This window comes from Mustela putorius, unplaced genomic scaffold, assembly GCF_011764305.1.
Source record: "Mustela putorius furo isolate JIRA1106 unplaced genomic scaffold, ASM1176430v1.1 tig00000585_pilon_pilon_pilon, whole genome shotgun sequence".
NCBI classification, from domain to species: Eukaryota; Metazoa; Chordata; class Mammalia; order Carnivora; family Mustelidae; genus Mustela; species Mustela putorius.
In genome coordinates this window covers 3889720-3912044 of record NW_025421424.1, presented here as the reverse complement: position 1 = coordinate 3912044, position 22325 = coordinate 3889720, and the positions used below count along the sequence as shown (strand labels likewise).

Below are 22325 nucleotides of genomic sequence, written 5' to 3'. Positions count from 1 at the left end.
GACTGAACTGTTTGCAAGGCTCTCTTTCCCTGTCGTTCTCAATTCTGGGTGGTTCATCCACAATGCATACCTTAGAGAGGCATGCTTAGGCTCTAAAAAAAAATTACTGCAATTGGACCCAGACCACAGCTCTAGCATGAAGAAGATATTCGATAAATACTTGCAAATTGATTGATAGAAGATCAGTGTGTCCAGCTGGGCAGCACAGCTATAAATGGCTCCCCAGATGACTGAATGTTTTCATTCCTGCCTGTTACTTTTATGGCCCAACTAGATGCCCTTGATGGTAACTTTTTAGTTTGGAGGTCAGGAATGTTCTATACCATACCTAGTATTTCAACTGAGATGACAAAATTTTTTCAACATAAAATTTTCTGAACTTTAATTGCCATTTAAATTCTTCTACTCTATATTTTAAAAAAGTAAAATAGTCAATACACTTTCTTTTAAAAAGGAGTGATTAAAATCTTTCAAAGAACACAAAATTGTGGGTTCTGGAGGAGGAAGCAGGATGCTGGGAATGGTGCTGGGTCTTTTGAAGCTGTGATCTGTGCCTTGATGTTATGACATCTATGTACTGAAGGTGCAATGGAATGTACTGTACCTTGGGCCCACCACATTTCAGCTCTTGTCAGTCCATGCCTTGCAGGGAGGTGGTTGGGAGAGCAGTAAATAAAATACAAAGAAGAGAGCCCTAGCTAGTGCAAGAGAAAAAGATACATGGCCTGACAGTGCCTTCAAAGACTCTTTATTTCTTCCTCTAAATGATGGCTCAGGAATTATATGGCTGCGATCTCTTATGCTCTATTGAACCAAAAAAGGACAAAAGGTAGTGCCTTCTTTACTGAACTCAGGCTTAGGAGGCAGAAGAGTGAAAGACAAAGCAGGGAAGATGAAGATATCCAGATGAAAGGGTGGAAAGAGGCCAAGCCAAGGGAGTTTGGAGTAACCAGTTTTGCTTAGAACAAGCTCTGCCTTGGACCACGGCTTCATGTTTGGTTTCTTTTCCACGTATAGGTCAAGGCCAGTATTTATTCTTACTATTGGCAAGGCATCAGGCTTCAGTGTTCTGTTTCTACATAGTGACATCTAATGCTTTATGTTGACAGTCTTAATAACTCGAAGTGATCTGTATATTGTTACTTATTCAAATCCGGCCCATCCTTCAAAGTTCAAATCTGGGTCTCCCTCTCCTCAGAGTTTTCCTTACTTCGCCATGTGCACATCCACCTCAAGGTCATCCAGTCAGGGGCTCTGATCATGAGAAATGTTCATGCTCTCACTCCGGGGCCTCTGGTTGTTGGAACAGGGGGCGTCAAGCAGAAAGAGACCTGAGAAGTTCTGTGTAACAGGGAATGCCTGGATATCTACCATAACACCCATGAGGAACTGCCACTCAACCTTCTTTTTAAAAACACCCTCATGTATCAAACATTTGCTATTACTTTGTGATGCATCCCATTTCTTCTTTTTCTGAATTAGTAGGAAATTTAGAGTGTGTTTCACATAACTGAGCACATAGGTGTATGGCACCTTCCACATCGCTTCTCTGTTTCATGGCTTTAGTCATGTCTCTCTGTAAGATCCACAGTAGCAGAGATCAGTAAATGTTCTCAGAAAATGCCTGTTAATTGTTGGGGTGGGGCCAAGTCATCCTATTAGATAGACCTTGTCGACCAAATACATTAACAATGCAATTTTAGCAATAAAATTAAGGACCCAGAAAAACAATATTTTGAACTGATATATTAAACAGAGAAAGACAATGTAATTGGAAAAACTGTAAAATTTATGTTTTCATAATTAACAATATATTAAGACTACTGCCAAGAATATGAAGTATGAATCAAAGCCACATGCACCAAATAAAAGAATTACCATCCTTTGTTTCCATCTCCACCTCATTTTTTGCCGTTAGTTCTTACATTAAAAGCTAAAGAACCAGGCTATAACCATCACTGGGCATTCAGTGTTATCACTGTCTTGAAGAAAAGGAGTCTAGCACAAAGCTATGTATATAGTCAGTGCTTAATGAATGTCTGTGGGAAGAATGAAGATGATAAATGATAAATGGACCACACTACCACAAGTCCCAACCACTCTCACAAGACCATGTACTAACCATCATCTCGTTGTCTGCCCAGTCAGAAGGAAAGTTATCTGCCTTGACCATGTATTCAAGACGAGCAACATCACAGAGATTTGTTTCAGGTTTCTCATTATTCAGGATTGGTTCCAGGTACTTCCAGAAAATTTCAAGTTCTTTTATGGCCTTCTCTTTCTTCAGTTTCTCAGCCTCTATGTCTAATTATAACATGTTAATAAAACATAATGAGAATGTTGAATTCTTCCCACTGTAAGTGGACATGGTGAGGTATAGGCATTGTAAGATACCTGCGCAGTACCAGAAAAGGCAAGTAAAGAAACATAATTTTGAGAAGGTTTGAACTTGGGTTATACAATTATGAGACTGGAGGATTTTTCTTCCAGAATTGATTATCAAACATGAGCTTATTTCACGCCTTCCTTTTACACTTGAAGACCAGAAACGTTATGATATGGTCACACACTTGCAGAGCTTAACGTGTCTGATATTTCCATCATCTTTCGATGGCATCTATGTGGGAGCAGTTCTTCTGCCAGACAGCTTTTTGGCCATCTCAGTGTGTTTGCTTCATAACTGGTTAGAAATGCTGTTGATCCAGTTCTCCTTCCCCCATGGCGAGAAATAGACCGGATCAATGACTGATGCTTTAGTCAACCTTGGGTCACATTTGGATAGCTACAGACTTCTCTGGACATTTGTGCTCTGAATAAAATCATGACAGTTCCCCATAAATGTACACATGAAATTTTGCCTAAGATATTAGTGTTTATTATGTCTATAACAAAATGGGTTGGTTCTACTACTAACACCTCAGGATTCTATTACAAAGTCTATTTTTCTGTGCTTTTATTTCTATATATTAAATATTTCTTTTGATGTTCTATTCCAGTTTTATTGAGAATTAACCAACAAACATTACTGTATAAGTTTAAGGCATATAGCATGATGGTTTGATTCACATATATTGTGAAACGATTATCATAATAGGTTCAGCAAAAACCCACATTTCATATAGATAGAATGAAAAGAAAGAAAAAAAAAGAAATTTCTCTTTGTGATAAAAACTCTTAGGAATTACCTTCTTAACAACTTCCTTATATATCATACAGCAGTGTTAACCATAGTCATCATGTTATACATTACATCCCTAGTAATTATTTATAATATAACTAGAAATTTGTATTTTTTGACTACCTCCCTCCAATTTTCTCTTCCCTCACCCTCTACCTCTGATAACCACATGTCTGAGCTTTTTTCCTCTGAGTTTGGCGTTTTTTTGTTTTTGAAAATTTTTAATTAACATATAATGTATTATTAGCCCCAGCGGTACAGGTTTGTGAATGGCCAGGTTTACACACTTCACAGCACTCACCATAGCACACAGTTTCCCCAATGTCCATAACCCCACCACTGTCTCCCTCCCCCTCTCCCCCAGCAACCCTCAGTTTGTTTTGTGAGACTAAGAGTCTCTTAGGGTTTGTCTCCCTCCCAATCCCATCTTTTCATTTATCCTTTTGCTACCCCCCAAAACCCCCATGGTGCCTCTCAACTTCCTCATATCAGGGAGATCGTATGACAATTATCTTTCTCTGATTGACTTATTTCGCTTAGCATAATACCCTCTAGTTCCATCCAGTCGTTGTCCCAAATGGCAAGGTTTCTACAGAGAGGGTATGCACTTTTTTACAGAGAGGCTATGCACTTACGGAACATTTTCTCACTGGCTTCAACAGTAAGATATTTAATGTTACAGCTATCCTTTGAGATAGTCGGGAGCAGCTGGGTCTGGATCTCGACTGTTTTTACTTACTAACTGCCTCTAGGCTGAGAGTCCTTTTGGTAAAATGGAAGAAACAGATCTTCCTTGACTTAAGAGTGGGGATAGAGTTATCCCAATAAATGCATTGTGAATGGGACTTTTGAAAGTGACATAATACACCTAACCTAGCCTACCTTAAACATGCTCAGAAGACTTAACTTAGCCTGCAGTTGGGCAGAATCATCTAACACAAAGCCCGTTTTATAATAAAGGGTTGCCTATCTCCTGTAGTTTTCAAACACTGTACTAAAAGTGAACAACACAGTGGCTGTAGGGGTACAGAATGTGCTGGTGTATTGGTAGTTTTCCCTCGGGATCACGTGGATGGCTGGGAGCTGCCACCAGCCAGTACTGCAGGTGAGCAGGTTATTAGTCTGAGGAAAAAAGCAAAATTCAAACTTCGAAGTATTGTTTTTACTGAACGCGTATTTGTTTCACACCAAAGTCGGAGAGCGAAGTCCAACCATCATGAGTTGGGGACCGTCTGTAATAAAACACACTTCCGGGGGTAGTAGTGGAGACTACATAAACTGATGCACTTAGAGCCCTTAGCACTAAGCCTAGTCCAAGGCATCTGCCCAGTAAATGGTAGTTTTTACTGTCATGAGTGGGAGTAATTTCTAACTTGGAAGAGCAAATTTTTTAAAAAAGATTTTCTTTGAGAGAGAGGGGGCAAGAGATAGAGCATGAGTAGGGGAAGGAGCAGAAGGAGAAGCAGACTCCTGGCTGAGCCGAGAACCCGAGTGGGCTCGATCCCAGGACCCTGGGATCATGACCTGAGCCAAAGGCTGGTGCTTAACCGACTGAGTTACCCAGGTACCCCCAGGAACAGCAAGTTCTTAAAAGGCAGTGTTTTAGACATTGGCATGTGGTTGTGTAGATTACAAAACACTGTGCAAATGACATTAATAAGTAACAATGAAAGGAACAGCATACAGCAGAAAATCTTGGACTTGCAGGTCACACAGGCTTACACCAAATCCTTGTTGTGTCACCTAAAGTATACAATAACTTTTAGTTCCCCTCCCACAGTGGCATTCTAGCATAACTCCCTTAGATGAAGCCCTGAATGGTTGAATCGTAGCGTGGATGGGGCTTCACCCCACAACGTCCTAGTGTAAAGCTCAGAAGATAGAATGCCCTCTCTGATTTATCACAAGAAGCCAGAAGCCGAGCAGAGCAAGAATCCAAGGCTATGACCTCCCTTGGTCCATGTGGTGACTTCTGGAAGAACACATTATCTACCGTTGATCTATCCAGCCTACACATTAGGTAAAAGCTATTGGTTAAATGTTCCTGAGAAAGGTAGTCAGATAACCAAGTCTTGTGACTCACAGTCCGTGTTCTCTGGGGCTACACAGGGATATAAACAGAGTATGATTTTAATTTGCAGAATTTACAGCACCTGGCTAGCACAAGCAGAATAAAGAGCAAATCAAAGTCTTAAAAGGATTTAATAACGAAGGTATTGTAGGACTCTTTTTTGGACAGAAAATTCTATTTGTACTTTACAGACAGTGGAGAATACTGAAGGATTCAGTGAGTTGTGTAGCAGACTGCATACCTTCTGGCTGAAGAAGAACTTCCTGCTGCTGGCTAAGTGCTGCCAGGTGTGTCTGCAGAGGTTCATAATTCTCTGAAGATATTTTAATCACGCTGCTTATGGGAACGCCAAGCTCAGTCATAATCGCGAATAGCTGAGGATTGTTGAAGCCCACAACTATAATGTAATGCTGGGCACCATCATCTGGCTCATCGTCTGTTCAAAATGCCATAAAGGAGAGCGGTCGTCATTTTAAAAGAGAACAGGTTGCACTCAACCAGTTCGATGGCTACATACATTATGCATGCGTTTATAATGCCTCTGGCTCACCAGACACAGTCCAGTTGGCTGCAGTGCAGGTCTGTGGGCTGTTTTCCATTACTAGCCTTCCAGTAAGAAGGCTGTGCCCATTTTACAAAATATTAAATCACTTTTGTAAATGAGATAGTCATGATAGAAGGACAAACATACATGGGGCCCGCACTCATGGAAAATGTGTACTTGGGTTTTTGTAAAAAGAAAAAGGCTTTGGAGATATATATATATATTTTTTTTGGTTCAGTCTCTTTTGAGTCACATATGGCTTTACTCCCGAATTACGAGTAGCTGCAGCTTTTTGCGGTATTTTATAAGTAGAGGTGTTTACAGGAGAGGGAAGTATCAAGTATGGGCGTGCCCCCTACCAGAGTATTCTTTGTATTTACGTCAAGAGGTGTGAATGCTGAGTGTGGGTTACAGAGCAGAGATACAGTTCTTGCATTAAAATTTTTAAGATATATATTGTGTACTTTCCTAACATTTTTTCCCCCTCTGCTTAGCCCTGGCTACAGTTTTTACTAATGTTAAAACAGGACTTTCTCCTAGACTCTGAGATTCCGAGAGGTAAAAATAATTGTACTTTCATAGTCATGCTGGGTAATACGTGAAAACATTAAATTCCATAATAGCCCATTAAGATGAATTGACAAATAAGGCAATATGCACAAACTTTTCATTTTTAAGTGATAATTTTTCTTCTATCCCTAAACAAATCTGTGTTGATATTGGGAATGTTGATATTGGAAACCATAATATCATGGCTTCTAAGTCTTGTGGCTTTAGAGTGGAGCTACGGCAGGGGAGTTCAAGCGATGAGGGGTGTGAAGGCCTGCCATCTCATTTAAGTGGGATCCAAATAATAATAGGAAGCTCCATTTGGGTTCAAGGGTAGGTGGCAATGAATTACTCACAGGTGGTACAGGTCAAACCAGTTTTATATCACTAATCAAAAATGAAAGGAAACTCCAGTTGCTCTAAGAGAAGCTAATAGTGGGAGAAGTTGAGGTCAGGTCAGGAAGCGGTGTGCCCTGTGTGAGTCCCACATTAACTGGTCTCATTTTATCACCACTGTATTTCACTCATTACAATAACCATTTTCTAGTTGGCCTCCTAATTATGCCTGACTTTTTAAAATGTCCTGAACAAGGTGGTAAGATGCCTGGTGGCACAGTCAGCTCTTGATTTTTTACTTCATTTGCATTATTTAAACATCCCCACAGCAAGACACAAGCTAAATGTGTATTTACTGAAAACATAAAGGAACTGCAAAAAGTAATATTTTCCTATCAGGATATCATGAGTGATACGTGATTTCTGGTTTTAGAAAGAGCGAAAGGGAAAAGCCTGGGAAAGAGTAAGCATCATTATTGGAATGTTTTCTCAAGTTACTTCGTAGATTGGAAAGCAGGAAGTGAAAGGTGACCGACAGGAGGAGCATGTCACTGACCGATGTAGTGTTTAGTGTCATCGTCTTCTCCCCTCCGTTTTAACTGCGTGGTCTTTTTCACTGTTGTGTTTGCCTCAGGCTGATCTTTTCCCTTTCCTTTGGCAACCTTCACACCTGAGGTCTTCTTCTCCTTGGGAGGTTTTGCTTTCCCTTTATCCTTTTCTATCTTGACTCTATCTTCTATTACCTGGAAAGAAAGAATACTTTTTCTCCAAATCATATGGTGAGCAAACAATAGCTTTTCTACTGTCGGCAAATTAATTATTTCATTCAATTGCTTGTTTACTCATTTATTTTGAGGGTAGTCATTCTTCAAGCCAGGATAGTGGAGATCCCAGGTTGGGCCTGACTTGTCATATGGCACATCTACACATGAGGACTGTGGGGTACATGATAGGAGACTTTTTACACAAGCGGCTTTCTAGAAGAAAATTCATCCAAAGGGAGAGTCAAGCCTAGGCCTATAAATTACCTCAACTGGGGGGAGCAGGGTGAGTGGGAGATTCTGAGTACCTCGTGATGGCAGGAACTTGGGTTTAGCTTGCAGCCTAACCCTGAGGAGTCTCGTATGAGTCTAAGAGAGAGGTTGGCTTTTCCATTAAAAACAAAACAAAGGTTAAAAAAAAAAAAATGGTGCAGACACTCTTGAAAACAGTATGGAGGTTCTTCAAAAAGTTAAAAATAGAGCTACCCCACAACCCAGCAATTACACTAGGAAGTATTTACCCAAAGGATACAAACATAGTGATTCAAAGGGGCACAAGCACCCCAGCATTTATAGCAGCAGTGTCCACAATAGCCAAACTATGCAAAGATAGAAAAATCCCACAATTGGAACAACAAAATTAAAAATATATTGTAGTAACATCTGGGCTCTGTGTTTTCCAGAGATCAAGAAATCAAATTTGAAAAATTACATTATAATACATTAAAGACAAGAGTAGAAGATATGTTGCTTTGACACCAAGCTAACAGAATGAAGCACAGAAGAGGAGAGAGACAATCCTCTACTCCATGTATCTTCTGGATGTTGAGGGCTCCAGAAAGAGTTTGGCTTTGGCTTTGCCACCTACAAGTGTCAGAGGTAACTATGGATTATCCACGAGGGCCTAGCGCCTGGGGTGGGGAAACTCTGTCTCCACTGCCCCAGCAGAAAGCATCAGGGGAAGGCTGCCGATGTCATTACTAGCCTCGGGTGGAGGCAGCAAGGAGTGCACAAAGTAAGGTGCAAAGGTTGGATAAGCCCCAGCATTTCTTTCTGCACCAGACATGAACTCATGCATAAACTACAGCTGGGCTTATCCCCTTGAGCTCCTAGCCTACTGGGGAAGAAAGAGGCAAAAAGCACATCCCAAACAAGCAAAAATACATGACTTTTATGAAGGCTAAAACCCAATGAGAGGCACACAACTGAGGAAACCTCTCTAATAATTTAGTGATAGAGGGCTTCTCTGAGGAGGTGACATTTGAGTGAAGACCTGGAAGATGAAGAATCATCCATGGGAGAAGCAAGGAAAAGACAAAGTGTGGCACAAAGGCCCTGAGTCATAAAGGAGAGAGAGGTATGTTCAAGAGTGAGGATAGCAGAAGAGTGGGCAAAGAAAGAGTAGACCAAGCTTAGGTGGGGGAGGCAAGACATGACCCACATCTTGGGAGATGGCTTCAAGGGGACTAAAGCCCTTAAGGAGGTAAGTTGGGCACAGATCTAGAGAATGTGTCCATTTCCTTTGCTAGGAGGAAAGGCCATTTCTCAGTTTAGTAAGAGGAGCAAGAGGAGGGGGGTGTCTGGGTGTGGGTTTAAAAAAGAGAGAGGTCTTCCTGGTGGTAAGGGAATGTTTCAATTTTTTTCAAGTGAAGGACTGAGGCACAGTTATTGGCCAAGGACAGGCAGGTACGAGGTAAGAGGTTTTGAACAGGGATGGTAATGGGAGTCATGTCAGAGTGTGGGAGTGCAAGCTCAGTGAAAAAATGTGGTAGAACTCTCTGCCAGTGTCGAGAGCTTACTGGAAATTTTGAGATTGTTAATTTAAAATGAAACCAGAGTACAAATCAATGCCCCTGAGTCCAGTTAGCTCGGAGGCATTGGCAAGACTCATACAGGCGCTCAGGCAGCCGCACTTGGATCATGGTAAATCCACTGAAGTGGAACACTCCCATGTAGCTCCTTGGTGGACAGCTAGCCTTGCCACAGAGAAGTCCTAACTCTGCCATCAAAAGCTTCAAGAAACTTCCACAACTGTGATTTTAAATAAAATCTCAAAGTGACCTTTAGAATTGAAAGGGAGAAACCATTACAGATTAAATTATTCTCAAGTATACCCAGAAGAATAAACATGGGTATTTCATACACCCATTTACTTAGTCTATCTTTCCAAAAAATACTGCTGAGTACAGAGGAAGTTTAAAACTAGTTTCTTTATCCTTTTCCTGATATGATGGTATAAGGTCCCTTTCACCCCGCTGGCTCTCCTAGGTGGGGTTATGAGCACATGGCGGCCACACAGCTCCCATCGCTTTGGAGCTTCTTTGGCAAGGTTGGGGTTCTCTAAGGTAAGGAACTCCCTGAGTCCTTTATTCTGTAAGTTTTCTTGGGAGCCCAGAGAGAGCAGGGTAGATCACAACCAAAATGTAAAATTAGCAATAAATTACAGAGACTCAGCTCTGGAGTGTGACAGGTGCTTTCTAGACACCATCATCTTCCATTTGTTCTCCAAATGCAACCTGTGAGATGGGTAGTTTTGTTCACGCTGTATAAATGGCGACACACAGTTTGTCCCCAGACATACCACTACGATAGAGACACAGGCGGGTTTGACCTCAACGCCTAAAGTCATTTTATTTCTCTGGTCCTGTAAGTCTCAGTCTTTGATATCTTCCCACCTTCTTTGCCAGGCCTTCCGCCCTCCTTCTACTCTGTCTTTCCAGGGGCTAAATAACACTATTTGTTGGATGCGCTTTTGTTTCTCCATAGCTTTACCTTCCTCACCTACTCCTTCTGTTGCGTGGTCTATTCTTTTTCTTTCTTTTTGCTTTTGCATTCCCTTAACAAGGCAAAGCTTGGTTGCCTGGAGAAACACATTTCCATTGGCACTGAAATGATCAATATCTACCTCCCTCCTTTCATGAAAGTATCTTAAAGATGTCCATAAATCCTGATTCATTTAAGTAACTTTTTTTTTTAATTATAAAAATAATAGTCATGATTGGGAAATCTGAAATACAGAGAGCTGACAAAAAACCACCAGAGAAGATGAATGAAGAAGATATTTAGTGAGTTCTTTCAAATTATGTTTACCCACCATTTTAACATCGTTACTGTTCTCACTACACAATTTAGTGTTTTGCATCTTCTGTTTAACAATAATGTTTTCTTCAGTGGATGGAATTTCAAGAAGATTACACAGTAATCTATGTAAAGAATTTCCTAGGTAGAGTGACTATGTATGTATTTTCCTGGTGCAGACATATCATACAGTAGAGAACAGAAGCCAATGGAAGTACCTAGGTTATTTGGGGTGCCGGATCCAGGCAGAGAAGTTCTTGGTGGATTTCTGAACACGCTGTCCTACCCAGTCCCTTTTGGTCTCCCATGTCTGACTCTAGTTGTGGTTCCCCACTTCTCCCTCACATATTCACCTGCTCCCCATGCCTCCAAGCCTCCACACTTGAACTGAACCAGGACAGTCCCTTTGTCCCTGAGGTTCTTGATGATGACTGGACCCTAGAATTCTATTTTGGTCAAAAAGTGACACCTCCTTTTTTACCAAACCCCAATCATAGCAAAATGACCCTGGTCTTCCCTCCTGTCTGTTCTCTCATATCCAGAATCAGCCCCTCCCCCTATGAGTTTATGTCTTGAGATTTGGAGATGGGGGATTCTAGGGAGTGAACCAGATTAGCTGAGCATTCACCAAATTTGGCCCCTTCCTAAGTCATAAACTAAAATTAGTTCACACTAACTTTTCTTCTGGCTTTCCCTGCTTCTGGGGAGCATAGCACGAATGTTCCCATTCTATGGTCATCTGCACAAAACTTAACTCAGGGGGACCTTGCCAATTCAAGACAAAAATTTAGGAAGGGTATATCCAAAAGGCCCCTCTTTCCACCATGTTTAGGGAACACATGTTCCCCAGCATATGAAGGTGGAGGCAAGTTCCTTATAGAGTACATTTTCTTTAAAATGCACTGCATACAAAAAACATCTGGATGCCCCCTACTGTGAGAAGGCTGTGGCTAGGAACAGAGATTTCTTACCCAGTTAAGCTACATAGCAGATGTGGGGCTCTTGTTTTAGCTACAAACTAAAGAAGTATTAGCATGTCACATACTTAGCTGAGAATCAAGCAACACTTACCTAGAATCCTCAGTCTTGTTATTCTCACTTTTTTTAAAAAGGGAAATATAAAAAATTCTCCTTCTAACAGGCAACCTAGTTATTTGACACTCTCAAAGATTCTAGATTGTATTTTATTTTGTAAATGGCTCTCGATGCCAACATTCAAATGCCTTCAAATACCTTCAAAAACCTTGACAGGTGTTTGCTACGTTATCCAATAAAAGGGAGACGAATAGTAAAAGTCAGTGGAACTGTGGGTAAATAACTCTCCTACATCTTTTTCTTATAGATAACAGTGCATCTACATATTTGTGTAGTACTCTGTGATTTCACATGTGTTCTATCATAAGATTCCCACAACAATATTATTAAGGATATAGATAAGAAAACATGTTCATGGTGGTTAAGTAACTAAGTAACTCCTTTATTATGTGGCTTATGAAAAACTAGGTCTGTTTTCTGAATGTTACTTTAGTTGTCTTTCAAGAGATTACTGTGATTCACAAACAAGCCATTCTTATGGTCACAGAAGATAAGAAGACAATAGTTAGGCTGAAAGACGTGTATGTGTCAAATATGGTTGAGAAACAGTAGCTTAAACAGGATTAAACACATGTATTTTCATGAAATCCCTCCATCTTTAATAAGCTAATGTGTTGTTAAATCTCCCAAGAGTTGTGCATAATACAGAGTGGTTTCCAAGTTCATCTGACTGGGGGAGGGGACTTTCTTTCTTTCTTTCTTTCTTTCTTTCTTTTTTAAATTAAGAACTGGATCTATTATGGAGGGCACGTATTGCATGGAGCACTGGGTGTGGTGCATAAACAAGGAATTCTGTTATGATGAAAAGAAAAAAAAAGAAAAAAGAAAAAAAAAAAAGAACTGGGTCTAAAGACTTCCAGAACCTACTCTGGAAACACAAGTTATGGGAACATTCTGAGGCCCAATGAATCCATTTCTATAACCAATGCTAGGGAAATTATCCAAAGTATGAAGAATTCTATACTATAGAGGTGTTGATAACAACATTGTCTATTATAAAAAATTACGGAAATAACTGAAACATTTAACAATAGAGAAGTGGTTCAGATAATTATGGTAGTCATAGAATATCCTACAGCCAACAATAATGATAGATGTGGATGCTGAGGTAATGAGTAAAATTATGTATTTTAATTACAGTAATTATATAAAGAAAAAAATTCACAGAACAAAAAAAGGAAACACATCAGAGTGTTAACATTAATTGCAATGGCATTATGGCATTATGAACATGTTGTTTCTCCTTTTCTGTATTTTCTATTTATTCTATTTTTAAAACAACTTTTTTTTTTTAAAGATATTATTTCTTTATTTGAGAGAGAGACAGTGAGAGAGAGCATGAGACATAAGAAGGTCAGAGGGAGAAGCAGACTCCCCATGGAGCTGGGAGCCTGATGTGGGACTCGACCCCGGGACATCCGGGACTGTGACCTGAGCCAAAGGCAGTTGCTTAACCAACTGAGCCACCCAGGCACCCGTTTCCTATTTATTCTTTCCCCTCTGCTCTCCTCTCTGTTGCCCTGCCAAACAGAAAATATAATGCATGTGGTTGAGTTAGGAGCCTGCTCTTCTAGATAGATGCTGTGGTGTAGAAAATGTAAGTCTAGGCATGTTGTGGGCTCTCTTGACCCAGTGATGGAATCTTTGGGTCATTTCTTTGGGTACCTCCTGCAGAACATCCTAGGGTGCCATATTGCGATCTTCAGGTGCTGTTCCTAATCCACTGAATCAAAACATGGCCATGACTGTGGTTGGTGATAGTGAGGGTCTGATGTCTACCTGCTGTCTCTCTCTTGCAGGATTCTATGTGACTCAGAGGCTTTGGCAGTGAATCAGCCAGTTGTAGCCCTACCTCCACATTCAGAAGGGCAGAGAGGGGGTAAGGCTGTTCGGAGTAATCTCAGAGAGTCTAGTTCTAGGAGATGTCCCCAAAGACCATGTGATTTCTGGGCAGGGGGACAGAACCAGAAATAAAGTCAGAACTCCCCTGGGAACCAGTGGTTGCTTAGTTCTGTCGACTTTGTCTTTGGAGAGCTCTGTTCCTTTCCTTGACTTGTCTCCACACTTTCCATCAGGATATTATAGGCAGTGTAATTAGTGGGACCAGATGGCTGATGGCAGATCACTGAGCAAAGCCATACCTCTTGCAGGGAAACATCTCTGGGCAGGCACTCTATAGACGGTGAGCCGAGAGTGCCTTTGTGCATGATTGGGACACATTCGGAAGGTGTCTGTGTTGGGGCTGAGGACATGATCTTAAGTGTCTGGCGGTTTTGGATGTGATTCCCAGCTACACCTCTGAGTAGCTATTCACACCTTTAGTTTCCCCATCTGCAAATCAAAAATAATACTCTGTACCTCATAAAATCATTTGGAAGATTAAATGATATAATATGTGTAAAGAGCTTAGTCTAATGCCAAAGAGCCAATAACGGGTAGCTGAATATTATCCTTCGCTGTTGGAATTATAGCTGTTTGTTTTTTAAAATACTACTCTATTTTAAGAGTATTTTGGGGGTGTTTATTTTTTCCCCTGAAGTCCGTGAAGAAATTTTCATTAATGAAAAGCATCCCAATTAGGAAAACACTTCTTCTCTTCTACAGATCAATTTGGGAGGGAGTCACCGATTATTTACCCTGAATTGCTGAATTTTATAGCTCTTTAGCTCCAACGGTTTTGTTGGTAGTATCCTCATTTTGATAATCCAGCTTCAAAGAATTCCATCCAGTTAGTGAGGCAAGTTATTCCTTTCCTGAAACCACACGGGTCCCTCTAAACTGAGTTCCTGCTCTTCCTCTGTTTGATTTCTTAAAACAGTTTTTGAAGATTTTAACCACAACTGAATCAAAACTAACCAGCCTGTAATTTCCTGGTATGTCCCTATGGCCTTTCTTTAAAACAAAACACACACAAAAAATGGCATTACGTTGGCAGGTTTCCAGTATTTTGGGGTTTCAACTGGAGTAAGGTCTAAAAACGTCTGTGAAAGTGACCCTAATTTTTCTTTGTCCTTCCTTCGGAGCAAGCTCTGGGTTGTTTGTGGCTTCATCATGACGTCTTACCACATTCACGTACTTTTAATTTGGGGCTGTTTTAAGAAAATTTACCCAAACCATCTCTGCATAGTTCTTGACTGCGGACCTCCCTCTTTTCCATTTCTAGTACTTTGGAAAATAAGGCAACGTGTACTAAGTATACGAGCCAGAAAGAGACAGCACTGTTCTGCTTTTACATGAAAGATATAAAAATATCCAAGAAGCTATGGACTGGTTATTTGAATTCACAAATTAAAAGCATGGTTTGGGGCACCAGGGTGGCTCAGTGGGTTAAAGCCTCTGCCTTCAGCTCAGGTCATGATCTTGGGGTCCTGGGATGGAGCCCTGCATCGGGCACTGCTCTTAGTGGGGAGCCTGCTTCCCCCTCTCTCTCTGCCTACTTGTGATCTCTCTCTCTGTCAAATAAATAAATAAAATCTTTAAAAAAAATATAAGCACATTTGGATGTTTTCCTAAAACCTAAAATATGCAAATTTTCTGAACTGGACACAGAGGCACAGGAAGACTAGATTTAGTTTAGCCGATTATTTAAATGTTTTTTTTTTTTTGTATTATAGTCATTTTGCATCTCTTTTTTCAATGATTAAGTGTCTCCTTTTCGTTGAATTCTCAATATATTTTAAATATATTCCCAATAAAGTGCTTTAGCTTTAAATATATGTTTAGATTAATATCTAATGTGGATGTTGGAGAGAAACAGAAGTAAAAATGTGAACAATGTTGTAATATTCAGATAATGACTACATTAAAACATGGATCAGAATAGAAACCATGTAATTTATTTTAAAATTATAATGGACATTATGAACATAGGGTGTGCTTAGTATGTTGTTCCTCTAAATACTTATTTCAATAAATGTTTGTTAAGTTAATAATTAACAACAGACTAATACTGCTAGAACTAAACATAAATAAGTGTTGAGATAATGATGTGTGCAAGGAAAAGTCATTTCTAAACAAAGCACTCTCATTCAGATTTTAAGATATAACAAAATCCATTTTGAGAGTAATGGTATGAAAGAATCAGATTTTCTGAAATTCTAAAACATATTTATAGCAATAGAATGTTTTCTTCATGTATATTTGGAAAGAACCAATAAGGTGTTTCCAAATAGATCAGAGTTTTCAAATATTTTCGACTTAATTGCAATTAGAGGCAGGCATTGGCCTTTCAGAAATTCATGTGCTAAAGTCTTCAAAACTGTTCTTTAAAAAAATCTTTGCTTGCATTATTTTTTATAATATTAATTAGCCAGCAAACTTTCTTCAAGGACAAAGCAAATGTAACGGTAAGCAGGGCCCACAGGGAAGTGCTACAGATTTTTAAAATCAGTGGAATCTAAAATAATGACATTTTTACTGTATTTGGCAACTGGAGCTATATTATTCACTACTTATCTTTCTTTTTCGCCACATTTTTAAGAAAAACTTTGGCCGATTAAAACAAGACCGAACATAGAATGGTCTATTTGTTTCACTGGGGACAAAGAACCTGGACCTAATTATATTAGTTATTTTTGTCCAAATCTTCTCCCTAAGTCTTTTCGGTAATTACCTGTTACGGATACTTTTTAAGCATTCATTAAAAAAAAAAATACAATTCTGAAACTTCAGGAAAGGAGATGCAAAGCACGATTTGGGTCGCACAGTGGTCAGCAACAAAATTAGCATTGGAAAGAAAACATCTACATACATTTAGGCTTGCTGTTAAAAAGCTGAAGGGATAGTCACTCCCCTTGTAGGAATCTCAGAATTCCATCCTGGGGTTCAGGAAAGATGAAGAATCTGGGTCAAGTCCTCTTTTCTTTTTTGTGTTTTCTAATCCACAGCATGGGTCAGTTTTCCGTACTTCATACTTACTTTATTTTCTTCCAAACTCCCTGGCTGACGAGCATTAACCTCAATTGTTCTAACTGACTGGTTGGGTGGTGGTGTTGAAATGAACAGAGATTAGATCATCCCTCAAACAACTCTCTTCCTCTTGCCTTTACCAGGAGTATTTTCTGGACAGGACTCCATTCCAATCAGTTTTCATCCATTTACTTAGCACTTACTCTTGTGGTTGCAACTGAGAGATTTAGGGCTGGTGTTGGGGGAGCCCAATCTAAGGAAGACATCAAATTAACCTATGTAATTGTTGGCTCTTGATTGCTCAGAGTTCTTTTAGGCACTGATTACATATATACGCACATACATGTCAATCTAAAATTCAAGCCCCAATTCCTTTGGACTTGGAATTTTCAAAAAATAAAGTAAGATTGTTTCTGTATCTTCAGAATCCCAGAACTGTATTATTATAGTTCACTTTTCAAAGATATGTTGAGAAAAATCACTGCAGAAATATTTTTACATTGTCATGAGCTTTAAAAACTTTTTGGGAGCTGCCAGGATATTCCAAGTACTGTTACTTAAAATTCGTGCACTGAAATCTAAAACTTTTTTCTATTACAAACAATTGCTGATTTAAAGTAGTTGGCAAACAAGTAAACTGATACTCTGTAGCATGTTAGGTTTCCTTGCACAGAGCAAACAGAAGGCACAGAGGTTTTCACAGGACTCACGGTCTATTTTTTATAATCCAGATTTCCATGTAACATTGGAATTTAAAAAGGCAAGGAAAGATGTTTCTATACTAGTTTCAAGTTTTCCCATTTTTCTTCTGCCAAGCCTTAATGTCCCCGAGTATTTCTTAAGGTACCAAGCTCCCACACATGATGTAAAGATGGATGGAAAACTAGTCCATCATTTGTGTTCGCATGAATATAATTTTCCCCAGGAAATAATATGCACCACCCCTAATAAAATGCCATATGGGGAATCTCTTTGAAAAACATAAAGCCCTCTATCACAAATCTAAGGTGGCATTATTATTTTGTCCTATAATTATCCTGTCAAGAGTCCAATTCAAGTAGGAAACCTAGATTTGGGGGTCTTGCAAAGGTGAGGAAGGTATTATTGGAACATACTCCCTTTTCCCTTTTTTTCTTCCACGAACTGATTTTGCCTCTTCCACCAAGGGGCACAAAGAAACAGCTTACATGGAAATCCATTTCATATACACATGTGCACATACATATCACACATGTACACACAGAAACATTTGGCTTTCCAAAAATATTTCAGCATGACTGGGAAAATAAGAAAAACCTCTCTTATTTTGAGTAATGATAATAACAAATGAGTTTGAACCTGACATCGTTTTGCTAAAGGTATTTTGAACTATTTTTGTTTTTTCAGATGAAAATATGAATCTTCGGAAAGCACACAGATTGATTTCCACGAGCAAATGAAAAATCTACATGTGAAGAAATAATCAGGTGTGTGATATGGGAGTAGAAGTGATGGATGGCTGCTGAAATACTCAGATTCTGAGGAAGGTACAGATGTAGCCCATTAGTTCAATAGGAACTCCTACTGAATATCAGATAAAATATTTTAAATAGTTCGGGTTTGCGGGTTTTTTCACATGACATTTACTTCTCCTGACTCCGTCTCTTCTTGATTCTCTTCTTTGCTACCAGCATGGAAATAGACTACTAGGAAAACAACCTCAGGCGCTTGCTCTGACTGTTGTCCTATTTCTGCCCAGGGGAAATTTTTTATTTTTTTAAAGATTTCTTATTTATTTGACAGACAGAGATCACAAGTAGGCAGAGAGGCAGGCAGAGTGAGAGAGGAGGAAGCAGGCTCCCCACTGAGCAGAGAGCCTGATGCGGGGGCTCGATCCCAGGACACTGGGATCATGACCTGAGCCGAAGGCAGAGGCTTTAACCCACTGAGGGGGAGCCACCCAGGCGCCCAGGGAATTTATTTTTAATGGGTCTGCTTTTGAGAAAATAAGAGTTCCTCCGATGGTTCTTTGGATGGCCTTTTCCCTGTTGTGGAGGCGGCGACAGCTGAATGTGCCAGGTAACACTTAATGGAAGGCTTACGAAGAGAGGAAGTGACCTGGAGAAACCTGGCTCCATTTTCCCCCCTTTGCCCTCTTTAGAAGACCCACCATCACACAGTACCTTCTTTTCATTTTCCCGTCGCTGCTGGTCCTTCATTTTAACTTGGAGAAGCTGAAATTTCAAGAGTTTCCCTATCAGTGGTAGAGTTAATTTCTCTCCGCTGTCCATAATTGCTTTTGCTGCTATTAACACCTATGAAGAAGCACACAATTAATAGGAAAATTGGCATTTTGTAACCTTTGGCTCAGTTTGGTGGTGAGGAAAAGATGAAATGGTATTTCAGTTTTATAATATTCATCCGATTGCAAAGGTGTCTCACTGCTGGCCCAAAGCATTAGAGAAAAATTCCCCATTGCCATAGAGAGGGGCATTTATCTTCTACTTTACAGAAATTGGGTCATCTGAAAATGAACTTATTTTTCCAAAGAGGCAGAAAGTGCTTCCCACAGTGGTGCTAGACTCAGACTCCCAGAAAAGGGGTAGAGGAAAGATACGCAGGGGCTCCCTTCAGGAGGACTGATAGGTCAGTTTCGTGCTACAGAAAGTCTATTGTTTGGCATAGCCAGTCATCTAAGCTGTCAAACTTTGACTTATTACAACAGTATAAATTAAATAGGGTTTTATAATAATGGAAATAGCTATATTAGCAATCTTTTACTTCTTGGTGACCGAATTCAAATGAAAGATAAAAACTGCTTGACACAGAGGTGCCATAGGAATGTTTCTTCCCTACCCCCTTGCAATTTAATGTTGATCCTGTTGGTATGCTGCCTAATTGGGGTGAAATGAGGTTATTGAGTTTTCTTTGGGTGACGACAGCCACTAGGAACATACAGCTGTATTGTCCAGATGTGTGGCACTGACAGCCTGTTTTATGACTGCACTTTTTACAGCTTGTTTCCCCTAAATTTCACACAACTCTCTAACATCTGGGCCCTTTTCCTTGGAGCCCTATAACCACTTTATTTACTGCAAAAAAATAAAATCATGTAAAATATACCATAAAATGTTGTTAGGCATTTCTCTTTATTCGTGTTGCCTCCCTAATAAAGTTCACCTCTGCCGGAAGCACTGTCACAAAAGTAATCTGGTCAAAGTATTTTTTGACTTTTGTTTTTAGGCAAGCATTAAGATTTATTTATAACCTCGAGATGAATTAGGTGTTACTAAAATGTTCTGACATGTTGCTTTTCTCCTGCCTTCAGAGCAATTACTCCTCCAGGCGCATATGGTGTCAATTTCAGACCCTCTGTCTCAGACAATGACTGTGCACACGGCATCTCATCAGGCTGCGTCTTGTCTGAAGTTCATACCAGCTCTTGGTCAGGGCTTTCCTGACCGATCTGGTTCCTGATGACTTTCCCCTTTGCCAAAGGAAATAGCAGAAAGAAGGGGAGATGACTATTTTGCTTCTAACTGCAGAAGGCCCTGCGGATTATTCCAAGCCAAAATGTAATTGGACCTCTTAGAGACCTATTGCTTCGCAGAAGGGGAAGGGCCAGGGAAAAGGACTCCTTTAAAGCTGAAAAACCAAAGGAACAAACTAAGTGTCAGAAAGCTTAGCGTGTGTCTAAGCAAACACCCATCATGGAACAGAGTGCTTTGCTTTTTATGGCAGCTCTGCTCCTGCTACCACAATTTAGGGAAAGGGACCTGACGGCTGTGATTTCTGGGAGCAGGAAAGCATGAGGGTACACCTGCAGAGCCTCTCCATTTAATGAAGAGCAGATTCAAGAGTGAAGGGAGTCCTAAGGGGACAGATGGTCACACGTTAAATGAAAGCTGTCCAATCGGGTCCAACCCCAAGGGAAATGACATTTTTCAATACCAGTTCAACAGTGTGCTGACAGTCCGGCTGTTTTGGGACATCTGGTTCAAAATACACAAATTTGGCTTTGAAGAAACTCACAGCAGTCTCGTATGGGGCGTTGCCCCGTAATACAAATATAATGACAGTGTTGAAGGGAAGTCAGCACTGGAATGGGTTCCCCAAGAGTGGTGGGGAGGCTCTTTTCCTGATGACCTGTGAACACAGGATATTTACCTCTGTCTGGGAGGGTTTGGGTGAAGCCTGCCTGGTGTCATGGCGATGGATGAGATGTCTCTGGGATTGCTTTCTAATCCTGTGTCTCTGTGAGTCTACGAATGTTACCTCACTGTGTTAAAATGTAATCAAAGCACAACAAAATGTCCCGAGAGAAAGGTATTTTGCAGTCCATCTGAAACTATCTATACAGAGCTTGTTTTAAAACAAAAATGGGGGTGCCTGGGTGGCTCAGTGGGTTAAGCCTCTGCCTTCAGCTCAGGTCATGATCCCAGAGTCCTGGGATCAAGCCCCAAATGGGGCTCTCTGCTCAGCAGGGAGCCTGCTTCCCTTTCTCTCTCTTCCTGCCTCTCTGCCTACTTGTGATCTCTCTCTGTGTCAAATAAATAAATAAAATCTTTAAAACAAAACAAAACAAAACAAAAAGAAAACCACCAAAATCTGGCATGGCATCAAAATAACTGTGATATCCTACTGTGAAATGGGGAAATTAGAGACAGGAGGTGTCACTGGAATCACTGGGTACCCATGTTCTTCTGATGCATGAACACACAGGGAGTCAGAGAAGTGGCAGGGCAAGGCAGCACCGAGGAGGGCTCGATGGACTTTCCGTCCTCCCTTGGGGCAGCCCACGGAGGCAGGCTCCATGCCAACAAGGCACAGAAGTACATGTGGGTGGCACCAGGAGCAGGGGCAGAAACCGGGCATACCTGTCCTTCCCCAGGGCTGCTCAGAGGATATTCAACTCCATTTTCCCTGTGTGCTTTCCCCCAAAGGGAATGATGGTATGAATCCTTGGAATAATTTTTTTTTAAAGGGCTTTATTTATCTATTTGAGAGTGAGACAGAGGTAGTGAGAGCACAAGTGCAGAGGAGAGGGAGAAGCAGTCTCTCTGCCCAGCGGGGAGCCCGATGTGGGTCTCAATCCCAGGATGCTGGGATCATGACCTGAGCCGAAGGCAGATGCTTAACTGACTGAGCCGTCCAGGTGCCCCAATCCTTGGGATAATTCATGAAAATGGAAGTCTCTGCTGAACTCAAAATCTGAGACTGAAATTTTTTATGGTTTGTGGGTCACTCCCAAAAGAGGCAGAGAAAGAAAAATGTTTACAGATTCATTTCTACTGAAAAGGCTTTCTTCTCACACTCCACGATTCACAATTCTACCCCATTAGGAGTCAGTGGTTTGGTCTCAGATGAAAAACAAATCCTTAGAGGGTCTTTGTTTGAAGGATGAGTCTTTGAAAAAAGAAGAAATAACTACATTTAGAGGGAAATGCAACTCTTCATGGAACATTCCAGACAGACTTTCCTTCCTCACCTTACCTGAAGTAATTGACATAACAATCAAGCCTTCAACCTTCCATCACTGGACCTTCAACCAACCGTCCGTTATCTACTCAACGTGAGTTGGTGTGTGCATGCATGCTGGGAAGACAGACTGACCTGTGGTAGGTATAGGGATGATAAGGGACACAAGTCAAGAGAAAATGGGAGCAATGAGCTGGTCAGGGTTGGGGAATAATCAGGCAAAAACCAGAGCTTCCAGAATGAGGCAGAAAAACAGTCCTGAAGTGGTTTAAAACCTGGGTACTCGTCAAGCCGAAATACCAAATAAATGAGCCTGGCATGAACCAGAAACTTAAAGTCTCATGGGCA

The 22325-nt window shown here is 40.5% G+C and overlaps 1 protein-coding gene across 4 annotated transcripts in view; it reads right to left on the bottom strand.

The window, feature by feature from the left end:
* Positions 1 to 22325, bottom strand: part of SPAG17 (sperm associated antigen 17) — a 222864-nt gene that overhangs the window by 133727 nt on the left and 66812 nt on the right. For all 4 annotated transcript variants that reach the window (XR_006607260.1, XM_045081852.1, XM_045081851.1 and 1 more), the window contains exons 4-7: positions 18683 to 18814; positions 7235 to 7421; positions 5491 to 5685; positions 2123 to 2304 (exon numbers count right to left, since the gene is read on the bottom strand). Coding sequence is in view for 3 of the 4 variants with exons in the window: in XM_045081852.1 (XP_044937787.1) it covers positions 2123 to 2304; positions 5491 to 5685; positions 7235 to 7421; positions 18683 to 18814 (696 nt within the window). In the remaining variant the exon portion in view is untranslated. The remainder of the gene's footprint in view (positions 1 to 2122; positions 2305 to 5490; positions 5686 to 7234; positions 7422 to 18682; positions 18815 to 22325) is intronic.